The 14,617-nt window shown below is 44.7% G+C and overlaps 1 protein-coding gene across 2 annotated transcripts in view; it reads left to right on the top strand.

Moving 5' to 3' along the window:
• The window catches only part of Abca1 (ATP binding cassette subfamily A member 1), a 123,147-nt gene that overhangs the window by 60,621 nt on the left and 47,909 nt on the right, over positions 1 to 14,617 (top strand). For both annotated transcript variants that reach the window (XM_052176495.1, XM_052176496.1), the window contains exons 8-12: positions 4,076 to 4,168; positions 7,104 to 7,344; positions 9,536 to 9,675; positions 10,008 to 10,124; positions 13,924 to 14,121. In XM_052176495.1, the coding sequence (XP_052032455.1) occupies positions 4,076 to 4,168; positions 7,104 to 7,344; positions 9,536 to 9,675; positions 10,008 to 10,124; positions 13,924 to 14,121 (789 nt within the window). The remainder of the gene's footprint in view (positions 1 to 4,075; positions 4,169 to 7,103; positions 7,345 to 9,535; positions 9,676 to 10,007; positions 10,125 to 13,923; positions 14,122 to 14,617) is intronic.

Raw genomic sequence — 14,617 nt, 5'->3', positions numbered from 1 at the left:
TATGATCTAAATATATCAGACAATGCACGGATTCCTGTCGAGCTAAATACAGAAAGTACAGTCCTTAACTAAGTATTTTTTTTTCCTCTATACTCCTTTCTTTACTCCATGCAGGAAAAAATACCTTTCTTCCTGTGGACAATAGGGACTTAATTCAAATTCATAGTCAAGAGAATGTTTTCTGTCAGGAGAAAAACAGGAATTCCGAGCCATGTTAAGTGCCTCGGTAGAGCTTTGTGGAGCAGGGCTGTGGCAAGTTCTGCCTTCGCGGAGGAGGTGTGAGCAGGAAGCCACAGTGAGTGGCCAGTGTGGTTGCATTCTGTGTTCAAGTTTCACGGCTTATGTTATTCCTGAGTTATGACACCACCCACAACATCTCTGTTGTTGTTGTTGTTGTTGTTGTTTTGTTGTTGCTTTTTTCAAGACAAGGTTTCTCTGTATTGCTCTGGCTGTCCTGGAACTCTCACTCTGTAGACCAGACTAGCCTCGAACTCAGAAATCCGCCTGCCTCTGCCTCGCAAGTGCTGGGATTAAAGGCATGCGCCACCCCCGCTTGACAACATCTCTGTTTCCAGTAAGATCCCAGCAATCTTCAAAGGCATGAGCTGCCTTTAAGACCTGATATGCATTCTCTCCTTCACACCCACTCAGCCACCCTTCCCCCTTTATCACAGTTGTATTGCGTTAAAGAGAAAATTGAAAAACATTTCAAATGTGTATAAAGAAAGGCCGAATGACAGAAACCACACCGGTGGGCCACTGTCCTCCCTCAGCTACTTTGACTTCAGATTGTAAACATTATACCATATATATTTAAATACCGTCAACAGCAGCCCTTGGTACGGGTTGCATGGGTTCACATGTGTGTGCTGAGCTGCCCCTGGTCTGTCTCAGGAAGCTCCACGTTTTTGGAGATTAATCAATGTCGATGCACGTATAACTGGTTTCCACTGAGTGCTAGCTTACATTCCATTTTATACTAAAGATGTAAAAAATTCCATTATTCTAGTCTTTGTCATTTATGGTTTCATTTGATACACCGTTTTTACATTTAAAATATACAACCACTTTCTCATTTTCGGTTGAATCCACTTTTTGTTTTATACTTCCTGAGCTCAAGTTCATAAATATATTTTCTAATATTCTCTCCAATTTGTTTTAAACTTTCATATTTCTTTCAGCTCTTTAATCTACCAGGAATTTATTTGTAAATAATTAGGTGAGATGGAAAACATGACTATCTAACCGAGCCAGGAGTAGTTTTGAACGGCTTACCTTTTGACTGTCAGTTTAAAGCATTTCATTCTGGATGCCACCAGCGGCATCTCTGGATCCTTTAAGATCCAAGCCCCTCCCCCCAAAATGCAATGAGGCCTGGAACAAAAAATATCTCCATAATCCAAGCTGGAGACTGATGCTGAATTTGAATTGTGCTCATGAATCTTAACTTTACGTCAGTCTGTGTCATTAACTGCAGGTCACTGATATTGTTAAAGTATACCGAACATCTGTTTACAAGTTATTTTTAAATTACATCTCATTTGTTTGTGTGTGGTACTCCCGTGCTGTGGCACATGTGTGGAGGTCAGAGGTCACTTTGTGGGCATCAGTTCTTTCCTTCCACCATAGAGGTCCTGGTGGTCAGATCGGGTCACATACACATGGCAGGAAGCACCTTATTCATCTCACCAGCCCTGAGTTGTTTTTACTGACATGAAAAAGATCTTCATGGCGACCCTGACCCTACCGTACATATGGATGGTTTAGCCAATAAGGGTCTGAGACTCCAAATACCTCAATTAAGCCAACAATCTTAGACTTTTGACCATTGACAGTCAAATCATCTCATAAGACATTGCTTAGCAAAGCTCCAATACTCATGATAGAGGTCACTAGATTCTTGTGTTTGCATGTAAGGCTAGTTACACTCAAGGGTTAAGCAGGCAGGTGCGAGGTTTGGTTTCTGAATTATGGAAAAACAAAGAGAATAAGCTTATTTTAAACTGTCTAAATTAAAAACCAGATTGAAGGACAGTCACTACTTAGGAAGATGCAGCTTTATTCCGATGGAGAAGCTGCCGAGGACTGACGGCTCACCATATTGTAAAGGGTAGACTACCTCAGGCACTTGGTGTCTTATAGACCTTGGCACAGGGCAAGGCACGAGGCAGGATAATTGTCCCGAGCACTGGGAAGCTACTTTTAAGGAAAGGAAGAGGTGGGATGGGAAGGCCTTTTGCTCCTGAAGCTTACCGGGTGACAGGCTCTGCTCAAAGCACTGCGTAGGCGTCTTGCAGTCCAGTATTTATGAAACTCTGTGATGCACCAAGCATTTCTGCTCTGCAGCAGAACAGCTGAGGTCATGGAGGCATGGTGAGGGTCTTGCCTTTGGTACTGCAGGCTTCATAAAAGAAATGAATCCATCTACCTTTCAGATTTTAGAAATGCCTGTAAGGTGATTCTGGGAATTTTGTTTTGTCCTCATTTATTTTTGCTTTATAATCTCAAATCATAAATTAATTCAAAGTTAATAGCGGTGGGCCATGCTTAACACAAAACCAGTTTACCTCCTGCCCCTTCTGATTGGACCCTCTCCGTTTGTGAGCATTTCCCTGACTGAGGGAAATCACAGGCTTAGCTTTGACTGTACTGATCCATCTTCAGTTATGAAGTGAACTGGGAGAGAGAACTTGAAAGCAGAGTAGCCTGCTGCTCCTGCTCACCTATTCCCTCTGGAAGGAATAGCCTTGCCACAATCTGTGGGTCATAGCACAGGCGTCCCTGAGTATAGTATTGATGGGTGGGCCAGAGGTCCCTTGGAGGACTGTGAGTGTGGGAGCTCGGGGTCGGGACTGTTACTCACAGGCTTTCCCGGGAGGACCCATGTGTCCAGCAGCTCTTTCATAGGCAGATGTTCTTAGAAATGAGCATGCAGGACTGTGCCAGCCAGAGATCGTGATGTCCATAACTGAGCATTCTGCATTTGGAACTCACTTTAAAGAACACGTTCAAGAATGCAGATAGAAGAACATTTCTGAGGCTGCTCCTTGTGTAGCCCTGTCCATGTTTAGCACTGTCTGTTACAATCTCACAGCAATTTTTGACATGATAAATGCTGCCAAAACGCTCTAAAATTCTCAAGGTGTTCCATACACTATTAAATGAAACAAAACAGAACCCGTGAAAACACTAAGAAAAGCTGCCTTTCCCCCTGGGAGATTTTCTTCCTCATCCTTCCTAATCGTGGAACTGAGGTTGAAATTCCTTCTACAGTAATTCTGGTTACAGAGCCTGTGGGGGTTTTGGTCCAGCCCCCCTCTTAGACTCTCTATTTTAATTTATCTGTCCTTTGGGTCTAATTAGTTATTTTCTCTTGTTTACTGTGCAGCTAGGTTATGTATCATAACAACTAAATATGTTAATTAGTAAATACAGGGTGATAACTAACACTAGACACAAAGGCAGTGTTCTGTGTTACATCTCCAGGGTTTAAAAAAAACTGTGAAAATCTGCTGACTCAATAGAACAAAAGGAGAATTGTTCTCTTGCTTTGATTATCATTAAATTTTATCTTTTCTTATCTACTTAACTTACTTTATTGATTGATTGATTGTGAACCATCACAGACTCTTTTCTAAGGCCATGCCTATACACATGTATTTTGTAGAACTGTAGATAGAGTTGGGACTTTCTGGTCAGAATTTTATTGAACATACATGCACACACATGCATGGACACACATACACACACACACACACACACACACACACACACACACACGCCTGTACCTACCTATGTGTACCACATAAGATTTGTTTATGTTTTCTATTCACTAGCCTTGAATTTGTACTCCTACAACCATCATGAAAAAGAAATCTTTATCTGAAAAAACATAGCCACACAGGCATGCCGTTAGAGTGATTGTCCAGTACTCTTTATTTTGGCTAGAAGTTGGTTTCTTGTTTCTTAAATTTAATCTTCATTGGGAATGTTTTTATTTGTTTATTTTCTATGTAGAGATTTCAAGCCTGTATTTGAGCCCAGACACTAAGGTTTTTTTCCCCTCTCTCCCTAGACAAAACTAAACTCCACATCTCCTCTCCCGACCCAGCATCTGGCTGAAGCCACCACAACGCTGCTGGACAGCTTAGGGGGGCTGGCCCAAGAGGTAAGTTGTATTTTGTAAGCCACTGTGGACAGACTAACCACTATTGCTTTCTTTTAGTTCTGAGGTCTGCCAACAGGATCCTTGTACTTTGAATATCACCTGCTGTGCCAAATTAAAATTTTTGAAGCACAAGTAATTTAAAAATGTATCAGGTTTGATCTCCATTAGAGAAGGAGAAACTAAAATCCATCAGTGTGGTAGAGACAATTAGTGTCCCAGGACCCCATGTTTAGTCTAGACCTTCCTCTTGTGAGCTCCTTCTGCTCCTATGCACATTTGTGAAGCTCTCTCTGTCTCTCTCTCTCTCTCTCTCTCTCTCTCTCTCTCTCACACACACACACACACACACACACACACACACACACACCACCTCCTACCCTGTGCACTGACTTTGTCTGACAGCAACTTCTTGTCAGGCCAGCCAGCCAGCCATTACATCCGAATACACCTTTGCTAGCCGACAGCAATGCTGTGGCTTTCCTCACCTTGCTTTGTGCCTTGGGAAATCTGGCCTCTGAGGCGCAGCCTCAGGAAGGTGGTTCCTAGTGAGCGCTGAGCTGATTTGGCCTTCCGGTCTACATGTTGTCACACGTGACAGAGTGGCCATTGTCCTGACCTCACAGTTCACTTTGCCTGTGGCTCCCACCACGCCACTGTCTGTTCCATGGGTCACGGATGGAACTCACTCAAGGCCGGCTGCAATGTTCAGGACACCGGAATACATTAATTCATGGGGGGAAAGTTTCTCAGACTTGGCCTAGCCTGATATTTAATTGATCCTTTAACTCATTTTCTATGCATGTATCATCTTTTTTCCCCTTCTAAATATCAAAAAATTACCTTGTGTCCCGAGAGTAAAAGTATTTCATCATTGAAATACTTTTCATCTTCCTCCCTCCCTCCCTCCTTCCCTCCCTCCCTCCCTCCCTCCCTCCCTCCCTCCCTCCCTTCCTTCCTTCCATTTATTGTAACTCTCCTCAGCCATCTTTGACAGAGGGCTTTGCTCTCATGCCCCACCCCCCTTAGGAGCAGACTTTGTCAGTCTGATACTTGTTCCTCTGTGAGTGACCTTTGGATAGGTCAAGAAACTGGATCAGTTGGGGTTCTGCCAAAGGGCAGAAAGAGAAAGAAAGTGCTGTACACATCCCTGTCTGTTTCCATAAGGCCTTGTGAGTTGACACTGCTCTGAAGGGTCCCCTCCTTGTCTCATTCTCTGCTGCGCATTCCTGGAGACAGTAAGGTGGGTGGGTGTAGTAGTGGCTGGGTGGGTGGGTGGTAGGGGGTGGCACCTGTAAATTCAAGGTTGTTCCAGCAACTTTCTCTTCTGTCATTGTACCTGCTTTATTCTGGGCTAAAACAAAAATAATTCCAAAGCACTTGCTGTGCTCTGTGGCTGAATGGGTGGAAAACCTCGGGCTGTGTACTGGGTACACTTTTCTCTACTGTCTCTTGGAACCTGCTTCCTTCCTCTCCAACATCAGTGATGAGCCCCTTCTTCTCACAGATCACCCTCAAGCCACTTTGGTCACCTGTCACGCGATGCTCTCTCTGAGTAACAATAAAGAAATGCATTTGCTTGGTCCATGTTTAGAAAGAAAGTTAGTTGCTATGTTCAAAGCCCAACCGTTGGCAGGAAAAGTCGAGGTATCACAGATGGATTGCGACTCTTTGATTTCATATGCCTGGCTTATCCTCATGGTCCAGGGAGGCACCTCTTATTGTGCCCATTTCACAGATGGCACTTGGGTGCAGAAAAGTCAGATACTTTGCCCGTAGTCTTCTAGAGAGTTAATTGATTGCAGTGGAGCTTGAAATTGGGGCCTTCTCAACTCTGAAGTTTATGTTCTGGTTTGCTTCTTCCAAGAATTCCTCACCCACTCCTGTGATGACTGCAATAGATCAGAGAGCCTCAGAGAGTGTGTGCATTAGCTAACCTGACAGTGGGACTGTGTGCATGAGTGGGAGCTGGCATTGATGTCGTATGTGGGTGAGAGAGAAGGCATACAAGACAAGACTGAGAGGCAGAATGGAGGCGGTTTCACAGACTCCCCCAGCCCAGCCCAGGGGTTTGGCCTTGCTGGCTATTGCAACTCTCCAGTGAGCACAGTCACCTCACTGCCATCAGTTAAAGCACAGAAGGGTGGCAGTCAGAAGTAAAGAGATCAGCTGATGATGTGACGACAGGCATCTGTGTAGTGAAATAAAAATAAAACCATGTAAGGGTGGTAGAAAGAGGGATGAGATGCCATTTTCAAGAGAGTGTGTGGTGAGTGGGTTCCAAAGACAGAGCTGCTGTGTTCCTAGAGAAGTTGGGACACTCTGCACAGCAAGGGCAGCAGATAGAAAGCAGGGGAACGGGCGTGCTTGAGAACATCCGCTAAGGTCTACGAAGGAAGCCAGAGGAGTTAGAAAGAGTGTATTTAGTGTGGCTCTGTGTTTGCAAATGCCTACACTCTCACTGCTGGACTAATGAAGAGGCTGAAGTGAGGGGGGAAAAAAGGGAGGGGGGTGTGTTGCAACAGATGGAGACCACACCACACTGGTCCATTTGTTCACTGCGATGGCCTGGAGTACAGCCTCTCTTCTTAGTCTGGAAGATGAGCGGTTACCCTCCCCTGTGAGGTCAGTCACAGAGAATGTGTACAGTGCGAACTATGGTGAAGGAGAATGGGCAGGAATTCTCTCCTCAGGCAGGTGCTAGGGGGAGCCGCCATTTGGGGATAACTCCATACTAAGACACCGCCAAAGTCCAAGCACCACAGGTGGAGGAAAGAAGGCCCTGGCTAGTCACCACAGGGCTTTAAGGTGATGTTCCACACAGTATGTTCTGCAACATTGCTTTTAGGTTAAGAAAATAAAAGTGTTTGTTTCTCTCTTGTCCCAACCCTCCCTTTCCCGTCGTCCCCACTCCTTCCTCTTCCCACCCTGAAACCAGCTGTTCAGCACAAGGAGCTGGAGCGACATGCGGCGGGAGGTGATGTTTCTGACCAACGTGAACAGCTCCAGCTCCTCCACCCAGATTTACCAGGCTGTGTCCCGCATCGTCTGTGGTCACCCAGAGGGCGGGGGGCTGAAGATCAAGTCCCTCAACTGGTACGAGGATAACAACTACAAAGCCCTCTTTGGCGGGAATGGCACTGAGGAAGACATGGACACCTTCTACGACAATTCTACGAGTGAGTGACTGTAGACCAAAGCCGTGTCCTCATGCCTAGCCTATGTCACCCGGTCCTCATGCTTGCTCTCATTCGGTGTAGTCGCAAAGGTTGTCCTCTCTGCTTGCTCCCATGACACTGCCCCTCAACTATAGAGTCCTTGATACGTGAATCACTCTCACTTCCTTGACTGGAGAGGTCTGGTCTCACTCAGGCGGTTAGTAACGATACCAAAAAGGTGAATTGGTAGCCAGCCTCCAAGTTCTTTTCATATGTAGACTCTAAAAGGAAAAAAATATGCTACCCAAAGCAGGTAAGAGAAGAGGTTGCTGGGGGTAAAATGCGTAGCCCGCTGAAGAGGAAGTGGATAGCGTAGTGAGGGTGGAGTGACACCGTTATTATATCTTTAAACTTAGTAAGGGAGTTCATCTTGATGTTACTGCACAGCTTCATTGGGCATCTACATGAAGTGATGGAGATATTAATTAGCTTGACTGGGTTATGTTAATCACATCATCGCGGATACGCATATCAGAACATCAGGTTGTATACTTAAAATACATATCACTTTTGTTGTTTGTTAATACCTGAGTAAAGCCAGAAAACTTTCTAAAAATGATGAAATTTTTTAAATTTTATATTATTTTAGTTATTATATTTTAATTATAATAATTTTATATAATAGTATATTATTATAAAACAGAATAAGTTTAAAATAGTATAATCATTATAATTGTTACCATAATTGTAATTATTATTCTATTACTGTGAGGTAAGCTTTACAATAAACACCTAAAAGTGGGTAATGGGAATAATAGCAATTACAACAACTACAAGAAAGCCTAACATTAAAGCAAAACTTCCTATGCATAATGCATTCTGTTTAAAGTACCTATTTGATTCTCACAGTAACCCTGAAAGGAAGGTTCTGGAACCTCAAATTTCATAGGCCCTCTAGAGGTTAACTGTCTTGGTTAAAGCTGCATTCCTAGGTAATTCCCAAGAGCTGGGATTCAAGACCAGGCCCGCCTGGCTTTTTACGGTGAACTATCTCATTAATGGTGGCATGTACACACGTCACACTCAGACACTCGGTCACCTGTTTGTTTAGCATCCTGGGTGTTAAGGAAGGCTGTAACTCTATACCCAGTGGTGACGCTTGGGCAGCTTTGTGTGGAGGTGTGCCCTGTGCCTGGTCGTATGTAGTATATGTCCAGTGATACAATTCTAACAATGGCATCTTTGCCTTGAATACACCACACAGCTGAGACATTCCCTATTTGCAACCACAGGCAAGAAGTGAGGCAGCTTCATGTGTGGCTGTAACACAGCCTGTGCCTTCTGGAGCACAGCAGTCTAGAACTTTCTTTCTAAGCCTGAAGAAGGTGGTAGAGTAGGCAGTTTTATGAAGCCGTCTCTTCTTCCCCAGCCTGCAGATCAATGCAAGGGCATCTCTTGTTTATACAGCAGATATGATTGAGGGCTTGTTTCCTTAGGGAAAAATTCTAGCTTTGGAGATAGAACACAGCGATAGAGTGCTTGCATGCCATGAGTGAGGCCGTGGGCCATTTCTATTATGCCCCTAATTCATTATCTTTATTATTATTTTTATCACTTATCTCTCAAGCAGCTCAGAGAAGTTGCGTGGTATCTAAGCAAAGCCCATTTTGTCCATTTGAACTTTGGATATTTTAGTTTTGAATTTTTGTTAAATATAAATATTATTTGTGATAGAATCTATTAGTTACTAAGGAAATACTTGGCTTTTTTCTTGAAACTACAGTCTAAATGCAGCCCTCCGGCTTCTCAATGAAGAACCCTGCTTCTGTTCAGTGAAGAGTGCTGTGAGGGCAGGGGCATCAGGGTGTGGCACTAGAGCTGGGACGGCATGTGCATAGTCAGGACCTTCCTTTATATCAGCTCAGATGTGAGACTCAGAGGCCTGATTATTTCAAGCACCACATAAAGACCTCACTGGAAATAGCTCATCCAATCCTCTCCACAGCTCTGCCAAGTGGATGTTTCGAACTTTCGTTTTATAGCGGAGCAAACTGAGGGTCAGATAAGGGAGTGATCCTGTGCATGACTGTTAAGTGATGGAGGGAGGGGGTTTGCCCCCTGGACTGCCTGTGTGCCTCCCAAACCTTCTAAGTTCCTGTTGGCAACTGGCCAGGATATAGAAGTGAATGCCTGTCCTCCGTCTTCTTTTTAGCGCCTTATTGCAATGATTTGATGAAGAACTTGGAGTCTAGTCCTCTTTCTCGAATCATTTGGAAGGCACTCAAGCCACTGCTTGTTGGAAAGATTCTCTATACGCCAGACACACCGGCTACAAGGCAGGTCATGGCTGAGGTAAGCTGTCCAGGCTCAGGACTTTGTTCCCAGAATCTCTCCAGAATTAGGGGTAGGAAGTGAAGGTGGCTTCAGATAGAGTATGCTGAATATACTCTTGGCTATAATGGGCTTTTAAATGGTCAAAACCAAAATAAAACAAATCCACATGTATCTTGGGAGCCATCTCCCCAGCCTTGAGTGTTTGAATTACAGCTATAGGAGGGATTTCCTGAGGAAGGGAAGGACTGGGCAGAGGTTTCTGTAATGGGTGGTGTTTTTTAGGGAATCTTGGAATGTCTGTTGCCTCTGCCTCTCTTGTATTTGAATCCTGGTTCCTTACCTGGCTCTAGGTGAACAAGACTTTTCAGGAGCTGGCGGTGTTCCATGACCTAGAGGGCATGTGGGAAGAACTCAGCCCCCAAATTTGGACCTTCATGGAGAACAGCCAAGAGATGGACCTTGTCCGGGTGAGCGACTCTACTTGCTTTGCTTGCTTGAGCTAGAAAAGGTTTCTGGACATCTTCCCAGAAATCCCTGCGATAAACAGGTCTGTAAGTGAAAGCAATTGAGATTAGCTGAAGCCACACAGCCACCACTTCTATCGAAGCAAAGACCTCAGTGCAGTGAGAGCCTGGCTATGCCAGCATCGCCATCCCTCATGGTCCAGTAGCAGCTTTGCAGAAAACTCAGCAAAGATCAGAAATTGGAGTAGAGTTTGGTCCTTGCAGGACACGAGTATTTTCATTTGGGCTCCAGTCACTAAGGTAGGCACAGTATATCTTCTTTAGCCTGCCGTGTCTCAAGGAGGTATGGGAACAGGAGTGTGATCTGGCATGCAGACAGGTCAGGGATACTGGTTCTCCAGGCACAGAGAGAATACAGCACCTCAGGCACTGCCGGGGAGTGGAGGGAATTGTCCTTCACATGTGGGGGACACTTGAAGGGGCTGCATGCTCCACACATAACCAGGTTCAAAGGGAGAGCAGCCTGCGAATGCAGTGTCTCCTTTGTGTCACCTGGAGAGCCATTTAACCGCCTCAGCCTCAGTCAGGATCACTAGACAACTTCCTGTTGCCATGGCGAGGAAGACCATTCCCTTTTATTTCTTCTGCCATTACAGAAGCAAGGGAAGACTTTTGCCCGGTTTCTGGAATTGAACCTTTGTGCCCTGGGGGTTGCTGGGGTTTTAGAGGCTGTACTTGGTGCTCTGGGTCCTCTTGGGGGACAGGTTACTGATCAAAGAGCATCTGGAGACGAAGGAGCCAGAGCCTCCTTTGATACACCAGTGCTGTTACACCCATGCAGAATGCTTCACTTGGAGCCTTTGTACACACGGGACTTGGGTGAGACAATCAAGAGCAACAGTCTTATGCATTCACACTGTGTCATGGCGCGAGCCGACACTGGTGGGGCATTGTTCTCCCGTGAGCTCCAGTCTTTCAGTCTTTCTCTTCTGAGGGATTCATGCGGGGTCCTCCCACAGGACACACTGCAGTGTGTTTCCTTGTTTCCTTGGCATCCATATTATCTACCTCTTGGGATTGTTCTGTGTCTGACAGTAAAGGGATTTAAGAGAATTTTAATTGAATTGGGCTTATGTAGATGTCTCCCTACACTTTTTAAAAACAAAACAACAACAACAAAAATAAAAACCAGGATTTCACATTGTAGTTCAGACTTGTCTGCAACTCACTATATGCTCCAGATGACCTCAAACTCACAGCCATCCTCCTGCTTCAGCTTTCCCCAGAGCTGGAATTCCAGACACCAACCACCATGCCTGGCCTTCCCTGCTTTTCCATCAAGGGTTTACTTTGGAGGCTGCAGCTGCTCATCCACTCTTGGTTCTTAAGGGACGAGTCCTTACAAGCCTGTGGTGGTGTTCACTAGGGATTTATATGTAGGGGAATCTTGAGAGCGTAGTAGAAGTCAAGTAACCTGGAAGGAAAGACCTGGGAGGCTATAAGGATCCTCATGATTAGAGCGGGAGAGCAGATAGTTTTAAGCAAGTGGAGATGTAGATGCATTATCCTAGAAGAAAGATGGTGCAAGGCAGAGACAGACCACAACAGAGATTGAATGGGCGAGTAGCAAGGGTTGAGTGCAGAAGAGGAGGCGTGGCAGCAGCTTATGGGAGAAAGGCACGAAGAGGAGGGTACAAGGAGATTCTTGATTTTTCCCTAGACAGGCAGAGGGTAGCAAGAGACCAACAGAATGATGGCTCTTGGGGTCTATAATACAGAGGCTGATTGACCTGGTGACAATGGTAAGGAATTGCCACCTTGTCAGTGGGAACCAGAGAAGCTTTATCCTAGCCCGTTCTTCCCTGACCTAAGGAGTATTACTTTAACCCACCACCTTGGGTTTCTCAGTGTTCAGCATTTTGGTGCCTGGTACACAGGTGATGCCTGGGCCTTCTATTTCTGCCTTATGCTCTCATTTCCCTGTTACTTCTAGTTTTATCAGCTGTGTGTGTGTGTGTGTTTGTATGTGTGCGCGCACACGCCTCTGAACTGCACCTGGTCCTTTATCTCCAGGCCTTGCTTTCCCCACATCTAGGATTTTATGTAGAATGTTAGGTCTTGCAGCAGGATCTGCTGCAGGATTCTGTTGTTTTGTTTTGCTTATTTTTAAATTAACTGTTCAAGCTTTGGATACTGCAGGCTTTAGAGGGAGAACCCAAATTTTCAATTATTTCAATTTTTTGTATAAAGCTTGAGTTATGTAAGATTTAAATAAAAGTTTGCTACCAAAAACCAAAAACCAACCAACAACAACAACAACAAAAAGAATGCTAGGTCTTCCATTCCTTTAGGCTCATTTCCTGGCAGTGCATCCATGTAGACTTTTGCCTCCGTCCCCCTGGGCTGGCTGGTTGAGGACCAGAATGACTTACCCTTTTCTAGAGATGCTGTATGCCAGTGATCTCACTGGGTACGTTCTCTTGGTTTGGCAGTCCTCTTTCCTCACCTCTTAGAAGCCATGCCAGGCAGGGCTGGGCTCAATGGCACCACCCCTCTTCTCTGATCTTACTTGTTCTTTTACTTCCAAGGATCCAAATAAAGTCGTTTTGGAATTGGTAGCCCATGCCTCTGTGGACTCTTGTGAGGTACAATTTTGGCATCTGTTGACAAAAAAAAATTGTACTGGAACCTCACTGGTGACAGCGGTCTTTGTTATCCCCTCATGGAAAGCAATTTGAAATGGAAGTTTCAAAACCCACTTAGAATGTGTCATTTGCTGTTACCTTTGTTTCATACACATCCCCAGGGATGCACCCTCCAGCAATAATTTTAAAGAAGTCACTGTGGGAGAGAAAAGTGTTATTGTTACTGTAAGTAATTGGAAATAGGCTACATGCTATACAGTAAAGGTAGTTAATGAAATTATAGGAGAAACACTCTGTAATATCATTATGTTACCATTAAAATAACAAAGAGGAAGCCATGGGGGGGGTTGCTGCAAGGTTAGTGAAAAGAAGACTGATTAAGGAAGTGGAGCTCAGGTTTTTGGAGAGACTGCTCAGTAGGCCCTCCCCCTCCCCCATGGAAACTGGTCATGGAGCATCGAGCATCGCAGCTGTGTTTCCATTTTGCCCAATCAGCAGTGGCCTCGTTTTCCTGGCAGTTCATCTGTGTAGACTTTTGTCCCAGTCCCCCAGACTGGCTGGTTGAGGACCAGAATAGCTTATCCTTTCACACTGACAAGTGATGGGAGAAGGCCTTCTTTTCTTCATCATGAACCCCATGTCCCGGAGTTAGGAAAGGCCATCTTTTATTTGGATTAAACAGCAGTGTAACTTCCCCGAACTAAGCATTAAAAGTGGGCTCAATCTAGAGGCAGGGTTTTTGTCTGGCATCATCAAACCATATCTCAAAGGAGAGGGTGGTACAATGCAGTGGGTAGGCTGGAATCAATGCCTGTTTTCCAGTCTTGCTTTCCTGCTCCTTAGCTAGCTTAACATCCCTGAAGTTCCATTTTCCGCTTTGTGAGATGGGCAGTATCAAAGCCACACCCTTGCTCAGTTGTGTAAGTTCCGATGCTTATAGATCCCTCAGCACCCTACAATCACTGTTGTTAAGAGTTAAAACAATTAACCTGAGCTATCTGGTACAGTAGGAAGCCTGTGAACTTCAAAGTCAGATGTCTGACTTTGTGTCTCGACTGACGTCAGTCACATGTTTCCAACTTCAATCTTCTTTGTTAAATGTGCTTATTACCATGAACTTGGTGATCATGGTTCACATGTTCTTCCTGGAATGACAGACGCTGTTGGACAGCAGGGGCAATGACCAGTTTTGGGAACAGAAGTTGGATGGATTAGATTGGACTGCCCAAGACATCATGGCATTTCTGGCCAAGAACCCAGAGGATGTTCAGTCCCCAAATGGCTCTGTGTATACTTGGAGAGAAGCGTTCAATGAGACCGACCAGGCAATCCAGACGATATCTCGATTCATGGAGGTGAGGATCTGCTGTGCATGCTCTTTAGCAAAGTCTAGGTGCTTTTTTCCTCTGAGCAGTTGCAATAAAGTCAGAGGCAGAAGGAGAGCGTAGAATGAATGTGTAGTGTCACGTTCAGCTATATCCTGTAGGCCTGGTGAGCAAGATAAACCGCAGGTGAATAGCTTAACGAGCGAATAAGCTTACTTCTAGCTTTGCTTCAGATTGACTCCCATGTTTCTATCCGTTATCTTCTAGCTTTTTCTGTTTTGATATTCTAGATCCTAGTGATAATAAACCACACTATTATAAAGGCATTATTTATAAAACTTATCTAATCTAATCTGGGACTGATAAAATTTTAAATCCTTAATCCTAAAAATGATGGAAAGGAAAGGGGCTGACTAGATTTTTTTTTCCCGTATCTGATTTTTAGTTGCTTAGTTGCTGTGACTCAACATGGCTAAGACATGTTGCTAAGAGAATAAAACTTGCTAAGAGAATAATTCCCTCACAC

The sequence above is a fragment of the Apodemus sylvaticus genome, chromosome 3, assembly GCF_947179515.1.
Source record: "Apodemus sylvaticus chromosome 3, mApoSyl1.1, whole genome shotgun sequence".
Lineage (NCBI taxonomy): Eukaryota > Metazoa > Chordata > Mammalia > Rodentia > Muridae > Apodemus > Apodemus sylvaticus.
Note: the sequence above shows the minus strand (reverse complement) of the source record. Positions and strands in the feature narration are given on the sequence as shown.